Here is a 22390-nt window from a genome sequence, read left to right as displayed (position 1 = left end):
AATAAATAATTTAATATTTTTTAAAATTCAAAACAAAATTAATATTAAAAAAATATTTTAATAATATTATATTTAATTTTAATTTTAATTCATGTTATCTTATCTGCAAAAATAAATGAAGTTTTTGATTATTCGGTTTTTTATTTTTTGAAACATTTGATTATTCGAATTGACTGAAAAATGATTAGATTAATAATTATTCCAATTAAACTAATTTTCTTATTTCATGTCAGAAAAAAAGTGGTCTTAAAATTTGCCAAAGCTACCTTAAAGTAAACGGTCGTAGTGGCACTTCTCGTAATTTTGACAACCAACCCTGACCAGTTAAGAATTATACCCTCTTATTTAGCTCACCAGCCTCGCCTGCTGCAGGGCTCAACGCTCTCTATCGACTTCGGTTCACGACTATTTCCCGTTTGGATCCCGAGAAAAACTTTACCTTGTTTCTTCCGACTTATGCGAAGCAACTTTTATTTTTATTTTTTGCCTGGAGGGTATTCTAGAAAAGAGCAGTAGCTGAAAATGACGTCGGGGGCGAGAATGCCAACGTGGAAGGAGAGGGAGAACAACAAGAGGAGGGAGCGGAGGAGGCGGGCCTTCGCCGCGAAGATCTACACCGGTCTCCGGATGTACGGGAACTACAAGCTCCCGAAGCATTGCGACAACAACGAGGTCCTCAAAGCTCTATGCAACGAGGCCGGTTGGACCGTCGAAGAAGACGGCACCACCTACCGAAAGGTAAAGAAACGAATCCCAAATTTACCTTTTTCTTTTCTTCTCTCTCAAGCTTTCCTGTGCCGGCAAGTTAGCAAACTGTTGTGGAGCTGGGATGAAATCCGCTGCTGGTGATCATATCAGATTGCATTTTTTATTTCATTTTTTGTTTAAAATTGTGAGCTTTTTGAGGTACGATCTGTGGGTGGCGGTGGGTTTTTTTTTTTCCTTCCGAAATGGCCAAAGCTCATCGGCCACGTTAGGCGTGTGGTGCTGATCGACGGCGGAGATGGATTTATCTTTTGCTGTCTTTCTATTGAGATTAGCAGCGTCCAGTTGTATTTCCTTTTTCTCGTTGAGTGCACGAAACACAAAGATTCTGTTTTTACGATTTGCCCTCTGCTATGAATCGGAAGATACACCGAGACAGAGAATCATAGAGACCACCAGAAACTTTATAACGGGACGAAAGAGCCCGCCGTTATGACTCGGACTCCTCAGCACTGCTACTCCCGCTCCCGAGCATTGAAGAAGCCGTATCGTCAATTAGGACTACCAATCCATCGTCGAAATTGGTGAACTTCCACACCACTTTGTTTTAATTCGCACAAAATGGTTTCTCCTTTTACTTTATTTCTCAGTCTGTCCAATTTCCCTTTCCGGAGATTTTTTTTTATTTCCGAGCAATTTGCCACTGCAAGGCGACTGAGCCACCTCCCCACTCGGTGCGTTGTTACTCATGTTAGGGGCTTTCTGTTAGGAAAAGGGGACTTTCAATGACCAACGAGCCAATAGGGACTACCCCTTTTTGTGGGTAATTGATTACCTTTCCGAGATTCCCGGGTAATTTGGCACCGAGTAATACTTTCCTCAAAGGTGATTGAGAGCGTGGCATTTTGATGGCGTGTGGGGGCGGTGTTCTTTTTAAATAAGTTGGATGGTTTTATTTGCTGTTTCAATTGGCAAAGAAAGATTTTCGAATCCTTGGATACCGTCACGTTGTTAGTTTTTTATAGGAGGAAAGTGGGCCTGTTCCTAGATTAGGGAGCATGTGGTAGGGGTGATAGGGTGTGTGTTCCATGCACACAATTGTTGACATTAATCTCTCTTTAAGAAATGGTTTTTATCTAATAGCAATCACATGATTGCCATCATACCTTAAATACTACTGTATCCCAAAGTCCTCTTATTGTCGTGGGTATGGAGTAATAATCCTCTACATTTTATAGGAAAGTTTAGGAAGATGGTGTTTTAAAAATTTTAACCACGATGTTTTTAATTAAATAATGCTTTATTTATAGAATTACAACAACTTATGGGTTAACCTAAAAACAACAATCCTTTTCAATTAGCATGACCAATCAAATGAAACAAAGCAGCCCAATAAGACCCAATACCTAGAGCTACCATCATATAACCCAATTGAGACATTGTAGAATGGGCTAAACTTCTCCTAATATCTTCAGAGCAAGAGCTAAAGTAGCTCCTAATAGCAGTATTATTATACCTGTTAAAGCTTTTATATTCATTATGTAAGGTATAACCATGAAAAGAGGAAGAAGTTGAGCTGCAAGAAAAATTCCTGCTGCTACCATAGTGGCAGCATGCATAAGAGCTGAAATAGTAAGGTTACTTTGTGTGCCTTCTTATTAGTTTTTGCTAAATCTGCTCAATTCCCGTTTCTCTTATGGTTACCTGACGATAGTGGTATATTACACCGAAATATTATTTTTTATTTTTTGTGAAGTAGATATGACGTAAACGATAAGAGACATTAGTTTGTAAGTTAGTTTTTTATACTGGTCTTTGTATACCTAGTATTTACCATCTCTACCCACGATTATTATAAGAGCTTGCTAGGGTTTGGAACTGGCTTAGTGCAATATAGTGAGAAGGGTAATGTTGATTTGTAGACTACTCGTGTTCTGTGGGGGCAGGAAGCAGTAGCTCTGACGGATGACGAAAACCAGCAATCAAATTTGTGTCTGGGAGAATGGGTAGAACAAATGATATGAGGGTCTTGATACCATAATGAGATTGTAGGGGATAGAAATATTGTTTTCTAACTGGTTTCTTTGATTATACTTTGTTCTGGGGCTTGGGGTTTCTTCCCGTTTGAAATTTTTTGGTGCCTTTATTGAATGATCCCATTTTAGGCTGCTTGGCATTTTAAGATGCAATATCGTTATCTTGAGGAGAAAAATATTGGAGTATCTGCTTCCAGTTAAGGCTGTTCAGCTAGCCTGTATCTTACCACTGTATGATTTTGAATTATTTGGCTCAGCTGTAGTGAGCAACAGCTATTTTTTGCCTTTGTGCAGGGATGTAAACCTGTGAATCGAATGGACATTATGGGTGGATCAACTTCTGCTAGTCCATGCTCGTCATTCCAACCGAGTCCATGTGCTTCTTACAATCCAAGTCCTGCTTCATCTTCCTTCCCGAGCCCAGTCTCATCCCATTATGCTGCAAAGGCCAACGGTAATGCTGATGCCGATTCTCTCATTCCATGGCTGAAAAACCTCTCATCAGGATCATCATCAGCCTCGTCTATGCTTTCCCATGATCTTCATGTCCATGGAGGTTCTATCAGTGCTCCAGTTACCCCTCCATTGAGCTCCCCAACATCTCGAACTCCTAGAACTAAAAATGACTGGGACGACCCAACTGCAACCCCATCATGGGCTGGGCAGCACTATTCTTTCCTGCCCTCATCTACCCCACCAAGTCCTCGCCATCAGGTCCTGCCTGATTCAAGGTGGTTTGCTGGTATACAAATCTCCCAAAGCGGCCCAGCATCCCCTACATTCAGCCTTGTTTCACGAAACCCCTTTGGCTTTATGGAGGAGGCGTTATCAGGTGGAGGGTCTCGGATGTGGACTCCCGGGCAGAGTGGTACATGCTCTCCTGCAGTAGCTTCAGGCATTGATCACACCGCAGATGTTCCCATGTCAGATGGAATTGCAACTGAATTTGCATTTGGCAGTAACACAACTGGGTTGGTGAAGCCCTGGGAAGGAGAAAGAATCCACGAGGAATGCATATCTGATGATCTTGAACTCACACTCGGGAGCTCTAGAACTAGGTATCTTTCAATAGCTCCTGGCTATCAGATGCAATAATTCCTGGTTTACTTACTTTTCTGTTTATTAATGATTGCTTTTGTGGTGCAGGTAGAGAGGCTCGATAGCAGTTGGTATGGGCTTATTGGTTTGGGTCTACCTTCACGTGCAAGAGTTTCATTTGGCAAGGCATGCCAGTTAGAAAAGTACATTGAGTAGGAGCAGCTTTTTTTATTTTATTTTATTTTTCATCGTTTTTCTTACCCTTCATTTTTCTTTTAATTTTTCCCCCGATCAAAAGGGAGAGAACCAAAAGTAAATTATAAATAGTTCATGGTTGTGCTTTGCCCTTGGTTCGATTTTTTTATTCCAATATTCGTGTTTATTTATTTTTCCCTCAGAGACGAACTTTTATTATGGATTTGGTATTGGTTACTGGAGTGATTTGAGGAGTGTGATTGAAAGGGATTTTGAATGTCTGGATTAGCTCAAAATGGTTTGGCGATAGCCTTTACTGGTTGCCATTGATGGTTAATGTTGTTCCTCCGCTGCCTACAGTTGCAGTTTAATCTGACAGTTGCAGTTTAATCTGTGCATGTTTGCTCTCTCTCTCTCTCTCTCTCTCTCTCTCTCTCTCTCTCTCTCTCTCTCCAATGCATATAATTTTGAAATGGCATACTCATGTTTCAGAGGAAAATGAATCACTAGGGAAGATGTTGAAGATTATCGTGGCTGTATCATCCTGAGCTATATAAATTAATTAGATTAACCCAAAAAATGAATAAAAGGGTATGCACTGGTTTAAATTCTTGTGGGGGATTAGTTCTTAAAATCCAGTTGCATCCATGACTTTCAGACTCCAAACACGATGAAATGTCCACCTTTCCTAGCATATATATATATATATATATATATTTTGTTTTTGATGTCGGGGAACCTCTCTAAAGTAGATTCCTTTGGACTCATTCCTATAGAGTAAATCTTGGTTCCATGTATTGCACCCTTGAAAGTTTTCCTATATGAAATTGGTTAAATCGCTGACTTTTTACGAAAGAGTATAGCTCAAAAGGATTGTTTGCATTTGAACCTTAGATCTTGAGGGGAGTGATACCCCAAGGTCAAGGCATTCACCACTAAGGCAAACCGGGTTGACCTTTCCTAGCATTTTGTAGGACGGTAAATTTCATCTCACTCCATCAGGTGTTTCTTCGATTCTAATTAGTGGGTTCTTGCGGCCAAAGTGAAACCAAGTACTGACTGCTTTAGTGAGGAACTTTCGAGTTTAACTTGAATTTCAATAATGGATTACTTGATTAAACTTTCAACTTTGTTAAGAGTACTTAGTCTAAAAATCACGTTTATACATATTTTTCACTTGAACTGATCGTGTATTATGATCTCGCATGCATATACAAAAAATAGTGGAGTTTATGCTTAATGGTGGGAACTGATGACTGCGTGCCATGAGTAACATATACTAGCTGTATTCTCTGGTAGTGTGCGGATCAATATCAAGTTTTTAATGCTATTATATTTCCCTACCCCTATCATAATCATGAGAATCTTGACATGTTAATTTATACGCAGAAAGAGAAAGTGGAAACTTATCAAGAGAAATGAATCAACATGTTGGCCATTGGACCTAGACCATTATAGTTCAAAAGAATAACCCATCCATAAAAAAAAAAAAATGAATAACCCAAAAGTCAAAACTGCAAGAGATGCAATGAAAATGGGCACAAAGACGAAAACTTTAGATGTTGGGCTTTGCATTGAAATCTTAGTAGCCCCAACTTTTTGCATAAAAAGAGCTGAGCACCAACACTACAAACATTGCCACAGAGAGACAGCTAACGAATTGTTAATAAAGGGTAGAAGTTGATGAGAAGTGTAGGAGAGACATATCTAAAAGACAGCTAAAGAGGTGGCAATAAAGGGTGGAAGTTGACAAAAAGTGCAAAAGACGAGTGAATTGCGAATAAAGGGTAGAAGTTGATGAAAAGTGTAAGAGAGAAATATCTAAAAGACAGCTAAGGAGGTGGGAGTAAAGGGTGGAAGTTGACAAAAAGTGTAAAAGATGAGTAATAAAGTGGTAATAAATGGTACAAGTATAAATATGTTAGTATTATGAGAAATAAATAATAAAATATTTAAAAAATAAAAATAAAATAGACAATGGTAAGGTGGCATAATATTTGACAAAGAGTATGCTTCAGTTTTAATATATTGTAGCAGATACCTAATTATCCATTCGAGAAGTTTTGTTATGCAGCAAACCCCCCCAACAATAATACAAAAGAAACTGCTGGCTTATTTGCTAAATTTGATTTGCTTTTTCTTGTTGTGTGTCTGTGTGTAAGACTAATATCCATGCTGTGTTTAGTGATGAGGGTCTCTCCCATTGTTAATGTATGGCCCGGAGGGTCATTGTGCAAGATTCCAAGATTTTATTTCTGTGACTTCCTCCCATTTTGGGGTTGGGGCTGTTTTCAGCAGCCTGTATATCACCAATGCTAGGGAGAGTAGAGATTTTCATTTATCTCCCCAGAGTCCTTTATTGTCTCTACCAAAGGAATCAAAGATCCTATCTTTTCTACCCAGAGGGGGTCCCTCCCTCCTCTTGTCCTGCCAATGCCAGAATTGTCGATAGCCTTTTTATTTTTATTCTTTTTCAGTCTAAAGCACCAAGATGGCTGATTTGCTGCCTACTGGTCTCCTATGGTCGCCATGCCCCCCACCAGCAAACACTCCAGCCACCGATCTGTTGAACGGTGGAAGAAATTTGATCAAAAAAGTGGCGTGTAAAGCTCACGCGCAGCTCATACTGTGAGTGAAACTCACGAGCCATCGTGCCAAGGGGAGTCTGCCGCTATTACGCGAGGCACTACCGAGATCAGCGACTTTGGATCTATTAGATCCGACCTTTACCTTCTTTTTAAGAGTGACACGTGAATCACACACGCCTCCACAGCCAATGACTGTTATTTGCTGGTGAATTGACTTATCTTCCAGTTGCTATTTTTCTATGTTTTCGCTTTCCTTAATCAATGATTAAGATAAAGTGGTCATGAAAGTCTCTTTCAGCCAATCCAGATCAACAAAATGTAGTATACAACAATCCACTATGACTTGTAGTCGTAGTTTTATAGTTTGTTTATCATATTATATCAAAAATAAAAAATAAAAAAAACTATTTCAAGTGACTTCCCTTTCGTGGGAAATGGGTAGAAGCCAAATTTATCACTTCAGATCCATCTTTTTTATTTCTCATGTTGCATTTATATGTTTTGGAATTATTGTTAGAGGCTTCCACTCCATTGAATCTAATATCTTGTAATCACTTAGTTTATTTATGAAATGTTTGCGTAGGATAAAAAAAAAAAAAAAAAAAAAAGGAGGAATAGAGATTTTCAGCATGCGATGTAGTATAGGTTTTGGAGGCCTATCAGACTAGCTAGTCACTTATTCTGCTTACTCCTGTGACTACTCTTAGGACAAGTCATGCCACACAATATTATTAGCAGGCAAACTTAAGCCATTGTTAAATACTTTCGAGGTTTTCAGTTGTACTCGAAAGTAAAAAAGTCACCTCCCAAGTCTAAGAAAGATGGGTACACCTCCCATCCAAAATTATTTTGCATGTTCAAATGCGCATGCACTGCCTGGTATGCCATGATCATCGGCAAGTGAAGGTTTGTTTTTCTCTGCACTAGAGCCATCAAATTTGGGAGTAAAAAGCTATAAAATATGGAGGCCAATAGAGAAATGCCATGAACTCTCTTCAGCATGTTCTTTCATCCAATGAGTTTCAATGTAATTCAACAATCCAAGTTTTACGTACAATTTGCGGCAGATATGACAGGTGTTCAACCAAGTTCTTGTCACTATATACATAAACATATAAATTCTTTTTTTTTTTTGGTGGGGGGGGGGGGGGGGGGGGGGGGGGCGGGGGCACTTTTGGCGTATTCCCTTGGCGGATTCCCCCAATAGACATGCTATACATATCTTGAGTATTACTTTATATGTGCAAAGCATGGCAGCAAAGAACCTTTACAAACTGCCTACTTATTGACATCAATGGAACTTGGCAACAAAGTCAGTACTCAACTCCAATTACTCAATCTTCGAACTTCTGACACAAATCTGCAAGAGAACCATAGAGGATGCCAGCAGCAGGCGGCCTTGGCAGGGAGCCAAGAAGTATATCTAAGGCAGTCAATGACTGGCTACCATAGAATCGAGAATTTTCTTTCATACGAGTGGTGACTACACTTCCTTCAAGTGAACAACCAACAAATGCACCTGCATTTTAAACGATAATCATATTCTGCTAGTATAAAGAAAAATTAAGCGAGAAAAAAGTAACTATAACAATAACACCAACAACAATAATAATAATATAAGAATAATAAGCAACAACAATCAGCCTTCTGTAGATATATGCATCACTCCGATAATACACACACCTTTACTGCAGCTGTATGTATAACAAGCAGCATAACCACCATCGCCAGCACGCACATCAGCTTCAGCTGCCCTTCCTACATTTCCCACAGCTGCACTCAAACCAGCTCCAACTGAAAGATGGACAGTACTACTGAATGTCTTGATAGCATCAATTGTTCTCAACACAATAATGAAGTCTGTCAATTCTCCTCCAGCCTGTAGGAAGATACAAAGATTGTCAAATTTTCAAAGGAATAGAGAACAAGTTAGATCAAACACACTGAAAACGTAATTGCAGGTATGCAAAAAGGAAAATCAAGGTTTCATTTCAAGTTGAAATACATAGATGAATCGGAGATTTGATCATCTAAACATCATAAATATCTATATGTTGGTTCAATATATACAGAGAACAAATACAAAGTTGATCAAATTTTAAAAAATGTTTTCCATGGGAAAAATCTAGAAAGAGAACATGCACTAACAGTTAATTGTATGTGTCGGTACAGTCGCTGCTTCCATTCACATTACTTGGAATAGATGAAGAAAATTTACATTGAAGTTGTTAAAGATGAACTAGTTTACCTGAGCCCCCCAACCCACACCAAATGTAGAAATGGCAGATGGCGGGGACCACGAACCATCTTCTCTACGAGCAACCACAAGTCCAGTTCCTATATTGTAGGTAACCATCACCCCGACTTTCACAACAGTAATGATTGCAAGGCCTTTTGCTTGCCGTAGAATGGCATCTGGAATTTTCTTCTCAGGTACCTGAGAAATTATATGGTTTGTGATCCATAAATTAAAGAAATGAGTAAGAACTAGGAATCCAAGCAATTCAGCAAGATCACTTCACTGCAAGCATATCAAACACGACAACAAATTTATGGAGCAACGAATGTGCAAATTCTTATCACTGTTATCAGTCACGAGTCAAGCCTAAGTTTTGTTGGAAAATTTGCAATAGAGAGACCTCAAAGTTAGTAAGACAGTTGCTAGACTATGCCTCCTTCGAATGAAAGATAAGAGGTTTAACAGGACTGGTTTGCAAATTTGATCGCAGACTTAAACAGAAAGTTTTAGGCAGCAGCACTGATCAAAAAAACAAAAAAGAAATTTTTTGATAGGTTAAAAAAATAGAGAGAGTTTTAGGCAGCAGCAATTTATTATGATAAACAGGCACCTTAGAACTCAAATTCTTACCTTATTATAAGACCGGATAGTGTTTGTTGCCTTATAGATCTCATATTCCATAGACTGTCCCCAAGGAAAATTAACCCATGATCTCAAAGTGCTGAGGTCTGTCAGGTCTTGGGTTGGTGACTGAGCAGCATGACTGACTTGGTCCATCAAGTAGGGCTGGACAGACTCGAGCCGAACACAGCATACATCACAGACCCGTTGGGGATCCCCAATACGAAATTTTGCAGGCAACAAACTCCTTCCTTTAGTGCATTCACTGCAAAATATTCCTCCACAAAACCTGCAGTGATGCCTTGAACAGATGATTGGATGGAACCGCACACCACATAACATACACGCAGAAGCAGCACTGTCAGCCAACCATTTTGGTGGCTCCGCCTCAATTATTTCCCTCACATTGCCAAAATTAGTCTCTGTCAAAGTCTGGGCCATCTCTTTCCAAGCTTGTTCAAGTAGATGCCTTGAAACCAATGAGAATGCACACCTGTGGATGTCACCTGAAGCAATAGCACCCACTTTCCCACGTGCTGCAAGTAACATCTCCACCACCACATCCCACATGGTCAACTCCTTTTCTTCCCCAAGGTACTGGCCCCATCCGATGTCTCCTTCAGGGAAGTAACCTCCATTCGTGTGAAAACCTCTAGCCCACTCTTCATGCTCGCTTTCCAACATAGGTGGAACAGAAACAGGTATCCAAACCCCAGTTTCTTCAGAAAGCGGTGAATCATAAAAGAAGTATTTTCCTTGCTGGTGGTGGCCAGCTTTGCAGTCTCTTTTCTGACCAATATCTTCCTCAGAACCTCGAGCTAACTTAGTATCACATTCTCCAGACTCATCCAATCTATTGCTTCCAATGCCAGCAGTGGACGGCATAACATCATGATCTATGTGATTTTGGAGGTCGCCATATTCAGTCTATCACCAGAATCCACAAAAGGTAACACAACATATCACTCTTATTATGTGTTCATCAAAATATTATTCAGCTTTCACAATCTATTGCGTCATTGACACCCACAAAAGAGGGAAAAAAACCAAAAACACTAATCTTGACTCAATTAATAAACCGATGAACTACCAACAAAAAATATGAACACCACGATGATTCTAAATTTTCCCAAATCAATATGTAGAATACAAAAAGACTAAGGCTATTTAACCAAACAGTGGCATATTCCCTACCCAACCCTTATGCTAAAATTGCCAAATCAATATCCAAGATACAAAAAAACCAAACTATTTCAACAAACAGAAACAGAAACATATATGAATCAGAATTCATGACAGCTGGAAATTATGAAAATCCCAGACGCCAAACTCAGCTTGAGACTCAAAATTTAAATTATAGCCCTCCATCTTCCTAACCTATAAGAGCTTCTCCTAAGAAACCTAGCTATTTCAAAGAATTAAAGAAACCCCTCAAATCAGAAAATTTATCTGCACCATGGACGTTGGACGACATACTTAAAAATAACCTAAATTAACAGCAGATCTTAGCCACAAAAAAAAGCAATCAAATTCGGACTCCAAGTATTCTGTTTCTTCATCATCCATACCCATCAAAGAAAGAACTAAAACTTATAACTCAGCAAACAGAGATAACAATATTACCGGGAGAGAATTGGAATCCGGGAAACCTATATCTTGGCCGGAGGAGAAGTTGGAATTCCTAGGAGGCGCCCAAGACTCGGTATCTTTGTGGGTTAGCATCGTAGAAGTAAAATCAAGGTTGCTGTCGTCGTTGTTCTCTTCCGTCCGCATTGAAACCTATGCATATAATCGATTTGAAGGAACGATTGATCCCTTCCCCAAGAGACCTTAAAGGCTTAAAATTTAGGATGACGTTGCCGTTTTGTTTACCCAACTAGCCCCCGTGTTTTAAGATTGCGTAATTATTTTTAAATAATACGTTTTGCTAAGCCTATTAAAAGTTCGTTAAGATATTCGTCTATTCTCTTTAACCGAAAATGAGCAGCAATCTCGTGGAAAAATAATTTTTCATTTTTTTAAAAGTATATTAAAATAAAGTAATTATAATTTATTTATTATTTTTAATGGGATAAACGAAAACAAAAATCTAGGTTTTCTCCTAGTAAGTTTGTAAATGAATCAATCAGTATGATTTCTTGTCCGATATTTACTTAGTTAAATTCGAACCGAGCTTGATTCATGAAAAAAAAGTTTGATCGTGAAAGTAGAAACTCGCTCGATTGGTAAATGACACACACTCGATTAAATTCGATTTAACTTAACTCGACTTGATTAAGACTTGTTAGTACTAGCTCATTTATGCTCGGCTTAACTTATTAGTTTGAATTGATTAGAGTTCGTCCATAAATAATTGAATATATATTTATATAATCTATTTCTATATATTAACATTCTTATACACATGCATGTTTGCTTCTATACATATTAAATTTAATAACATAAGCATAGTTACCTTTATAATTAAATATGTAATATGTAACTCAATTACTTATGTCTAGTCATTTATACCTATATATTGAATATAGTTCATAATTATATGTTAGTTAATTAAGTGTAGTTAAGTGATTTGTTATAGTATCTATCTGATAATATGTGTAATAGTTAATACATAGGACTTGGTACTGCAATGTATAACCATATAAGAAATGTGTTCATAAAGATGTTATAATTTTATAATTCAATATAAGGTTATATATTAGTTGTAAAATTTTTATTAGATTTAATATTTTTTCTTGTAATTTGGAATTTTTAATAATTTAATTCATTCAAAAAATAAGTAAAAATATATAAAAAGAGTACAAACAAAACTTGAATAATAACTCGACTTAACTTGGTTCAGCACAACTTGTTAAAGAATACAAACAAAAATCGATAAATTACTCAGTTTGAATCGAGCTTGTGTTTGATTAGCTCGAACTCAACTCGGCTCGATGAGCTCTCAACTTGAGCTTGAGCTCAAATTCCAGTTACTTGAGTCCAACTCAACTTGACTTGGCTTGGATCGATTACAACCCTGCATGCTAGCAATGAGGTGGCTAGATGATTCAACCATCCATGTTGTGGGACATCAGGGGTGGTTGGCTCATGGTGACTTGATCTAAACATCTCGTGGTGGTTAAATATAGTTATTCGAGTAATATTATGTACAAGTCTTAATATATAAATTTTGTATAAGCCTTTTTTAAAAATGTGAGTTCTATAAATAAAAAGTGAGATTTTCACATTTTTTTATGATGTAGTTTACTTTTTTATAAAGAACCTGTGTGGGATTATGTATTTAGAACATATATATATATATATATATATATATCATTCTTCATAATCACCCATGTAGTGGTTAAATCTCATCGTCCACGTGGTAGCTAATTCCGATTACCGCAGTATGACTCGAGCTTGGCTACCATAGAAGGTGCATGGTTGAATCTAGCCACCCCGAAGTCTTAAAATACTGAAGTGGTTAAGTTATTATTATTTATTTTATTTTTATAAAACAAAAAATACTTTTTTCGCATGGCAGTCGCAAAGAATGTGATTTGTTTGTTTTTATTAAGTACATTAATAAACGAAAACTTTTAACGGAGATGCCTGATTCAAAACTTATGATATGTTCATAGTACATGGTGATATTTTTTGAAGAAAAAATCTATTTATCATTATTTTTATTATTATCGTCTCGATATCACATCATAAAATAATAAGATAATGATAACAAAAAAATGATAAGTAACATTACCTTCTTTTTTTTTTTTTTTTTTTTTTTAAAAAGGGTTATACAAGAAATCTCAAACAGGGCAAAAAATAAAGGCTTACTGCTATTTATTACTAATTTTTTATTATCCAGTGTTCTATTTCCTGGAGCTATATTGTGTGCTGGAGAAATGATTTGTGCAGTCGGCAAATACAGTCGGCGTGCAGTCGCTTTGAAAAAAATGAATTAATATGAGATCTATATGAAAAAAAAATTATTTTTATAACTTTTTTTTATTCATTCTGTACAACCATGAAAAAAAAATTATTTTTATATATATTTTTTATTTATTCCGTACAGTCGACTGCATGCCGACTGTATTTATCGATTGTATCTAGCAAAGTCCTATTGTGCTGTGCTGCTGTTTACGTTATGTTACGGTTCAAGACCATTGATCAAGCCCAAACAAAAAGCCCAAAACGGCAGCCTCGTTTTGCTTTATGAAAATCACTGGATTTGGTCTATGATTACTGCTTGGAAACAAACAACCTAGAAGAAGAAATTAGAATGCCAATCTAACAAAGAACAAGAATACCGTAACTTGCTTCTATTTCCCAAAGCCCTGGCCCGTTACAACCACTCCATTGGTTCATATTAATAAGAGGAATCAGTTTCCTCTATCAATGCTTTGTGTACAAGTGTGCATGATACTCTAGTTTGCAACTACACTCTGGTTTGGTATTCCATGCAACCAAACAGACCCTGTTAAGTAACTGCGTCACTTTTCTGTCACATTTTGACCTTTGCTTCTTTTTCCTTGCGTAGATTTGATATCTTGTCCTGATTAATGAATGGAAATGATGTATGAGGTTCCTAATTGCATGTGCTATTGACTAATTCTTTTAGCGTATAAACCTGAATGTGGTTTAGGTCTTCTTCTCCTTTCAGAAGTTATTACTTTTCTGTGAATATGCCGAGTAGCCGATGATTTATGAACCTATAATTTAATACCTTCCTACAAGATGAAGTCTCCATGTGGCATTCACCCATTTTTGCAAAAGTAGTCCTTTTCTTTTGGTATGCTTGCTTTTCTTATATTGTTTGATGCTATTGATGAGTAAATCACATGGTTCTGATTTTGATATTTTGAAATTTTAGGTTATATACGGTTTTGTGAAAATCTCTCTTCAAAATGATATCCGTTATGGGGAGTTGTCATCATCCACACTCTCCAAGGGAAACAAGTCCTCAAGTTTAGGGGTATCTATGCTTTTTTTTTTTTTTTTTTTTTTAAAGCAAGTATTTCATTAATATAAAATGATTAAGATATATGAGAAGCGAGTGAGGTTTTCCAACAGACATCTTATTATAATAATTGCAGTGTAAAAAAAGAAAAAGAAATCAGACTTTGAGATTGAAAAATTGGTTCCCATCATTTCCTGCAAAGGGAGCATTGTCTTAAATAACAATTTATTTACAGTCCACTAACCGAACTGTGTTGCTACCATTGGGTTGGTGGTGACACATTGTAGTTTGTTGGCTTGAATTGCTCGAAGAAAGATCAATATCTTCATGCTCAAGATCTTCAATTAGAGATAGCAGGAACACAATAGGAGATAGAAGGAATCGATTAGCTTGAACAACCAAAATTCTCGCAATACTTTGGTCTGAAATCTTTTTGACTTCAGAGCCTGTTTCTTTTGAGTTTTGAATCTATTCATAGTACACATGAAAGATTCTCTGAAGCGGTGGATAATGTTGGGTGGTCATGGATCTTTATCAATCCTAAAAGCTAGCTCAAGAGGTGAGGTTTTCCCTCACACTTATAAACTAACCACCGGACATTTCCATAACAGATTTGGGTAACCCCAACAATCTTCCCCTCACACAATGGACCCTAGGTCTGAGCAGAGACAACCCGTTTCTCCCACAAATTGTTGGGCTGAGACTATTGATAAACTTGGATTCTGAGTGTTGGATGGTCATGTTGGGTTGTGGAGCTTGATTGATTATGTGAGATAGAAAAGGTGTAAATAGATTGTTTGCTCAAAAGAAGCTTAGGCAGTGAGTTCGCTCAAGGCTCATCTGATAGTCCACTTAAGCCAATGTTGGATTTGTTGTTCACTTGCGACGTGCTTGACACTTGCTCAAGCGAAGAATATTATTTTGCCACATTAGGGTTTCTAGCACCATTTGCTATATATATGAATGTTATTTCATATGTTCTGTGTCAGTGAGTGGCAGATTGAATAGGAAGAGAGAGGCAAGAGTCATGAGAGCATATTGTGGGAGAGAAAAAGCTCTAAAGAGAGTTGAGTTTGTGTGAGTAGAGTGTTGCTCTTGTATCTCACTATGTGATTGTAATCTCCTTTGGAATAAAATCCCATGTAGCTCTGCAAATGTAGGCACGTTACCAAACTACGTTAAATACTTCGTGTCATGCGTGTGTGATTGATTTGCTAGTGTTTGCTTTTGCTTATTTGTCATCATTGTCTTTCACAACAGGTCATGAGTATTTCTTAACTCCAAAAGCTAACTTAAGGGGTGTGGCTTTCTCTCACATTTATAAACAAACTACTAACCCCTTCCACAATTGATGTGGGACAATCTCAATAATCTCCCCTTCACACATTTGCTAGCGTGTGTGATTGATTTGCTTGGGTTTTCTTTTGCTTGTTTGTCATCATTTTTTGTCACAACAACTAGTATTAGAGAGCCAAGGTTCAAGCCTGAAGGGAGAACGATGACAGGAGACGTAGTGAAGGATGGGATCGAGAAGTTCGATGACACATATTTTGGTTACTTGAGAATGCAGATTAAGGATTATCTCTACAAGAAGAAGCTCCATATTCTTTTATTGAGACAGAAGACAGAGAACATGGACGATGCTGAGTGGAATCTGTTGGATTGATAGGTTCTGGTAGTTATTTGGCTCACCCTGTCTAGATCAGTGACGCACAATGTTATTAAGGAGAAAAACATGGTGGATCTTATGGCGGGTCTATCAAGCATATATGAAAAACCGTCAGCGAATAATAAGGTGCATCTGATGAACAAACTGTTCAATATGAGAATGTTATAAGATACATATGTGGCCTAACACTTGAATGACTTTAATACGATCACAAATAAATGGTCTTCTGTAGAGATTGAGTTCGATGATAAGATTAGGGCGTTGATTTAGTTGGCATCGTTACCAAATAGTTGGGAGGCCATAGGGGTGGCAGTAAGTAATTTAACTGGTAAGATGAAATTAAATTATGATGATGTACATAAGATGATCCTCATTGAGGAGGTACGCAAAGAAGACTCTAGAAAGTTTTCTAGTACGGGTTTGGCCTTGAGTGTTGACGATTGGGGCCAGGGACTTGTTAGGTCCAAGAATAAGGTAGGGGAAATTTGAGATTTGGGCAGCAGATCACTTATAGGAATTTTAGAAGCCAGACCACATAAAAAAAGATTGCTGAAATTAGGAAAATACTGAGGATGACGCTGTGAATGCGGTGGTTGAGGAAATACATGATGCTCTATTAATTGCATTGCATAGTTTGGTTGATGATTGGGTGATGGATTCAGGGGTTTCGTTCCATAGCACCTCATATTGAGAAATCATGCATAACTATGATTATGGTGATTTTGGGAAGATGCACACGGCTAATGGAGAGGCACTGGATGTAGTGGGAGTGGGCAATGTGCGCATCGTACTTCTAAACATGAGCGTATGGACTTTGTAGCAACTCAGATGTATGATTTTCCAAATATGAAGAAAAGCCTGATCTATATAGGACAGCTTGACGACAACAGTCATACAGTAGTGTTTTCCAGAGGAGTTCTGCTATACAACTACCTACTATTCACTCAATCTCTGCACACCAGCCTACGTGGCTTTTATTTATTTATTTTTTAAAAGTTAAAACGTGCATTTTGGTCTGTGCAGGTTCATTTCAATTCCCCCCCGGCCTGCTCGTGTCGTTCTTCACTTCTTCCTTCCCCCGCGTCCTCTCCCTCACTCCCCAAACTTGTGTCCTTTCGTCAGCCTCACCCTTTGCCCGCACCATAAGGCTCTATCACTCTAGCACCGTGTAACAAAAATTCTCTGCTGGCTTCACCATTTTCGCACGGCTTCAGTCCTCCGCTGACATTCTTGCTGTCGACACCCATCGTCTGTCTTCTTACAAGGGTAAGAAATGAAAGAAAAGGGTTTTTATTTTTCTCTTTATTTCATCTCTCCATTTCTAGCATTACCATATTGTGTGTTTTTGTGTTTATAGATTTGCGATTTGATATATGTTTGGTTTGTGTTTTGTGGGGTTTTTGGGTTGTTGATGTTGTATCTATGCCAATGGTTTTTTGGTTGTTGACAACATTTGAAATGAGGGAGATTTATTGGCTGGGACTACTCTATGTTTAAGTCACATTCAAATGCATTTCCATTTTCAATGTTTCCTACCAACAACATGAGAACAATTGCCATGGCCAAGATGATCTTGTCCAAGGTATTTTATTGTGTGAAAGCCTTCATTTTCTACTTGGCTTATTTGTTGATTGTTGCATTAGTTGTCTGACCAAGCCTGGCAGCTTAAAAGCCATAACATCATTGGAATAATTGAGAAGAGCATGCTTGGTTTGGTTCCAAACTTATGTTAAGTCGTTAAACCCTAAGGAGTTCGTCGATTATAATTATCATGCCTTGAAATCTATTTTGTTGATGCTAATTAATGTATTGCCTTTGGTATTTTTTTCATGATCCATGGAAAGTGTTAATCATATCCACGTGAATTTCCAAAAGGTCTAGTCAAAGTGATAATTGGAACTCTTTAGAATCAATAATAAAGTCCAATTTTACCTTATCATGCGAGGCTTACACTTGTGCAACACATTCTCAATTCAGCCACTTATTGTGGGACTTGCTTGATATTGAAAAATAGAGTAGATGTTTCAGGTTGAATATTACTTTGATAAGTGGAGATAATTTAACATTTCTCTAGTCATAAGAATTGTTTGTATTTAACATGCTGATGGGAAAATCTAGTCATGTTAGTAAAGAGTTCAGTCAAATTATTAAATAAGTCTTCTAAGACCTCTAAGTTGTCTTTCTCACATCTTGTTCCAAGAGATTCTTAGGCTCTATAAATATGTGCCATTGTATGGATATCTTGTGACGTGTGAAATAATTGGGCCTTGATAACCGTCATCCTTTGAAATTCATAATTTTGATTTGTAAAGCTCCTCCATTGGAGATCCTATTGCTTGTTGCTCGCATTTACAAGTGCCCTTTTTTGTCTTGAATGGGACTACTTTTAATAACTTTTATGTAGTTTTTTTTTTTTCAGCTCTTAGCTTCTAATTATGTGTTTTTTTTTTGTATACTCCCTATATACTTGGACTATGCCTAATTAATTAAGAGGATTAATAAATTTTCCCATTAAAAAAATTACAAGTGGCATTTTCACACTCAAATTACTTTTCATTGATACAACTTTTATGTTTCTCTTTGATGTAGGAGCTAAATGTTGATTGGCAAAGAGTTGCAGCAAGCCTACTTGTTTCAATGCATGCTGATTTTGATATGCACTTGTTTCAATGCATGCTTGGCAAAGAGCTAAATGATGATTGACAAAGTTTGCTGAATTGGAAATTTCTTGTACAAGTAGTTTGTCAATTTTTTGTCTGTTTATGAGGTTTAGATGATCAATGCATGCTTGGTTAGATACATAGGATATTTCTCTTGAATTTTTAATATATAAACTATACCTTGTTTGATGCATGTTGCAGTGACATGATAAGTGTTATGGGTATGTTGAGGGATTTCTTATGCAGATATGCGATTGTTGTTCTCAATACTTAGTTCAAATAGCATGATGGGCAAAGAGGAAGATGGAATGCCACCCAGGCCTTCTAAATCGATTTTACTGACCCATGTATGATATACATTGGTTATTTAAAATTCTCACGGTGTTAGTTATTGTAGCATTTAGTTAATCCATTGTTTATTTGTATATTATAGGGATATTATGGTACTGTAAATCTATACAACCCGCCATATATGAGGCCTCCAAGTACATATCCAAATCCATATCCATATGCTTGGGGTAGCTAGATAAAGTTATTTTAGTATATTGATTTTTTTATTATTAATTTTTTTTTTTACGTGTGTGGGTTTGAGTTATTCTAATACAGTGGGTAATTGCATCATCTAGCGATGTCACCTTTGGACCAACCATGCCATACCCTCCGTTGAATAATCCAGAGGAGTTGAGATGAGGTCAAGATACAATTTAGGTAATTCAATTTCACTCTTTTATGGTTTTTTTTTTGTACGTCCATATTTTCCAAACCGAATAACGCAGTAGGTAATTTTTGCATTTGGTAATGCCACTCTTTGGGCTGACCATGTTATATCCTTCGTTGAGTAATCCAGATAAGTTGAGATGAGATCAATATATGATCCAGGTAGTTCAATTTCACTCTTTTTGTGGTTTTTTCTTATAAGTATGTATTTTTCAAATTGAATAACATAATAGGTAATTTCAGCATTCAGTGATGCCACCCTTTGGAGCAACCATGCTATACCCTTCGTCGAGTATTCTAGAGGAGTTGGGACGAGGTCAAGATACGACTTAAGTAATTCAATTTTACTCTTTTAATATTTTTTCTCATACATGTTTCCAAACTGAAAAATACAATCGATAATTTTAGCATTCGGCGATGCCACCATGTGGACCAACTATGCCCTACCCACATTGTTTAAGTGATTCATCAATTATGCCACTTAGTGCTGAAAGTAAAAAGAATGTTGGAAGTACACTTTTGACAATATGAGTTAACATCCAGTGTATATAATAGAAATGTTAATCCCAACCATATAATCTTCCTTTTCAGAAACTTCATCCGACATAAATATAGAGCCAAATGTAGAGGGGATGAATGAAGTATCAGATGAAGATGAACAAGTTAAGCCTTCCAAATCTGGAATGTAGTTTGCTACTGATAAAGAGGTTTTAGCCTATTACAAACAATATGCCAAACAATAGGGTTGCGGTGTTATCACAAAAAGGATGAAGAGAGATCTAGATGGGAGAACAAAGTATGTACGATTGGCTGTGCACGTAGCGGTAGGTACTATCCTAGCCACAGTAATTTATCGAAGCCATAACCAATGACAAAAACAGATTGTAAGGCAAATGTAAATGCTCGCTTTGTGAATGAGGTATGGGTGTTGACCACTGTTGATCTTATTCACAATCATAGTAATGTCAGTCCACAAAAATCTAGATTTTTTAGATCTCACAAATGTCTAGATGAATACAGTCAGATGATGCTCGACTTGAATGATAGAGCTGGTATTCGGATGAATAAGAACTTTCAAGCACTTGTGACTAATGTGGGGGGGGGGGGGGGGGGAGGGGTTTGAGAATTTAGAATTCGAAGAGAAAGATTGTAGGAATTTTATTGACAAAATTAGACATTTAAGAATAGGTAAAGGAAGTGGTGAAGCACTGAATGACTATTTTAAAAGAATGAGGGAAATGAATGATGGTTTTGTGTCTGTAATGGATTTGGATGATGAGTTTAGAGCTAGGAATGTGTTTTTGGCTTACGCACGAAGTTGAGCGGCATATGAGTACTTTGGAGATGTTTTCATGTTCAATACGACATACCTAACAAATAGGTATGGGACATCGTTTGCTCTTTTTGTTGTTTTCAACCATCATGGACAGTCCATACTGTTAGGGATATGTTTGATTTCAAGCGAGGACACAAGTACTTTTGTGTGGTTGTTTGAAGCATGGTTACAATGCATGAATGGATGAGCACCCCAAGCCATCATAATAGACTAAGACTGGGCAATGAAGAGTGCGACTGCCATTGTATTCCCAAACAGCCACCATAGATATTGTCTTTAGCATATAATGCTGAAACTGCCTGAAAAATTGGGATCCCACTCTGAATATAACACAGGGTTGAAGACTGCCATTCAAAGTGTAATCTATGATACACAGAGTTACGAAGAATTTGAAGAGAAGTGGGGGCAATTACTTTATAAGTATGGCCTTACTGATAATGCATGGTTGTAGGGGTTGTACATCGAGAGGTCATTTTGGATACCAGTTTACTTTAAATGTGTATTATGGGCTGGTTTGAGCACTACACAACGGTCTAAAAGCATGAACACCTTCTTCCAAGGCTTTGTGTATTTTGGTAATACATTAAAGGAATTTGTCAATGAATTTGACAATGCTTTGAGGAAGAAGGTGGAGACGGAGACGACAGTTGATTTCTAGTCATGCAACCAAATGATCCCATAAGTATTCCTATTCAAAATTGATAGGCAGTTTCAATCATTGTACACAAATACGAAGTTTAAAGAGGTCCAACAAGAGGTTTGGGGGATGCTTTTATGTAACCCTTCACTTGTCTGCACACAAGGTAGCATTTCCACCTACAATGTTTTCGAAGAAATTTCCATCCCTAATGACTACGTCAAGGTTGTGAAGTATATAGTTTACTGTAACGAAGAGGAATGCGAAGTTAAATGCACGTGTGCCCTGTTTGAGATGAGGGTGGATTATCTGTTGGCATGCATTTAAAGTATGTTATATGAAGTACATTCATGTGCTGCTAGAGAAATATGTATTAGATCGATGGAGGAAAGACTTAAAGAGGAGACACACACCGGTTAAGAGTAGCTATGATGATTTATGGGTCAATGCGATGCACGACGGTATGACTTTGTGGTTAAAAGATGTCTAAGATTTGCGACGCGTGTATCCTCAAGTGATGACCATGTGAATGCATTCTTGCATCTTTTTGATGAGTTTGAGCACAAGTATGTAGCATTATAGCCTGAGTCTGGTTCAACGAAGTTGAAAGAGAACGTGGTCATCAACAAGGGTAAGAAAATATTAAGCCTCCACGTTGTTCAAGAGAAAGGGAGACCGCCAAAGAGAAGAAAGGTCCCGATGGTCAAGAAAGCTACAAGGAAGAGAAAGAAGAAATATGTATTACAATTTGCATCGTCAGTTGTGTAGATATTGGATTGCATATATATTTGTTCCTAATAGATGTTAAATTTTTATTTTCCAATTTAGACTCGCAGGAAAATATTTGACGATGAATCATAGAATGTTGACCTCCCGGTGTCAGAAGTTGGAACTACTATTGATGAGGCTGTTATCCCCACCCATTGTAGTACTCTAACAATGATAAGGTGTGAGGTTATTTCCACCTTGTTGCGTTTATATATTTTCTTGCAATGTTCCATTTTTAATGTCTT

General features: G+C 37.4%; 2 protein-coding genes across 2 annotated transcripts; one reads left to right on the top strand and one right to left on the bottom strand.

The window, feature by feature from the left end:
• The first annotated feature begins 354 nt into the window (after positions 1-354).
• On the top strand, positions 355-4311 carry LOC122279085 (BES1/BZR1 homolog protein 4-like). Its single transcript, XM_043089415.1, has 3 exons — positions 355-738; positions 3036-3799; positions 3888-4311. Exons 1-3 carry the CDS (start codon positions 523-525, stop codon positions 3889-3891), a joined length of 984 nt encoding a protein of 327 aa, XP_042945349.1. The 5' UTR covers positions 355-522; the 3' UTR covers positions 3892-4311.
• Positions 4312-7542: 3231 nt separating this feature from the next.
• On the bottom strand, positions 7543-11303 carry LOC122279084. The gene is made up of 5 exons (XM_043089414.1): positions 11046-11303; positions 9432-10349; positions 8811-8999; positions 8246-8441; positions 7543-8081 (listed from the first exon to the last, which is right to left on the bottom strand). Exons 1-5 carry the CDS (start codon positions 11193-11195, stop codon positions 7897-7899), a joined length of 1638 nt encoding a protein of 545 aa, XP_042945348.1. The 5' UTR covers positions 11196-11303; the 3' UTR covers positions 7543-7896.
• Positions 11304-22390: the final 11087 nt, after the last annotated feature.

Source organism: Carya illinoinensis, chromosome 10 (assembly GCF_018687715.1).
Source record: "Carya illinoinensis cultivar Pawnee chromosome 10, C.illinoinensisPawnee_v1, whole genome shotgun sequence".
Taxonomy (NCBI): Eukaryota; Viridiplantae; Streptophyta; class Magnoliopsida; order Fagales; family Juglandaceae; genus Carya; species Carya illinoinensis.
This window is presented reverse-complemented; position numbering and strand designations above follow the sequence as displayed.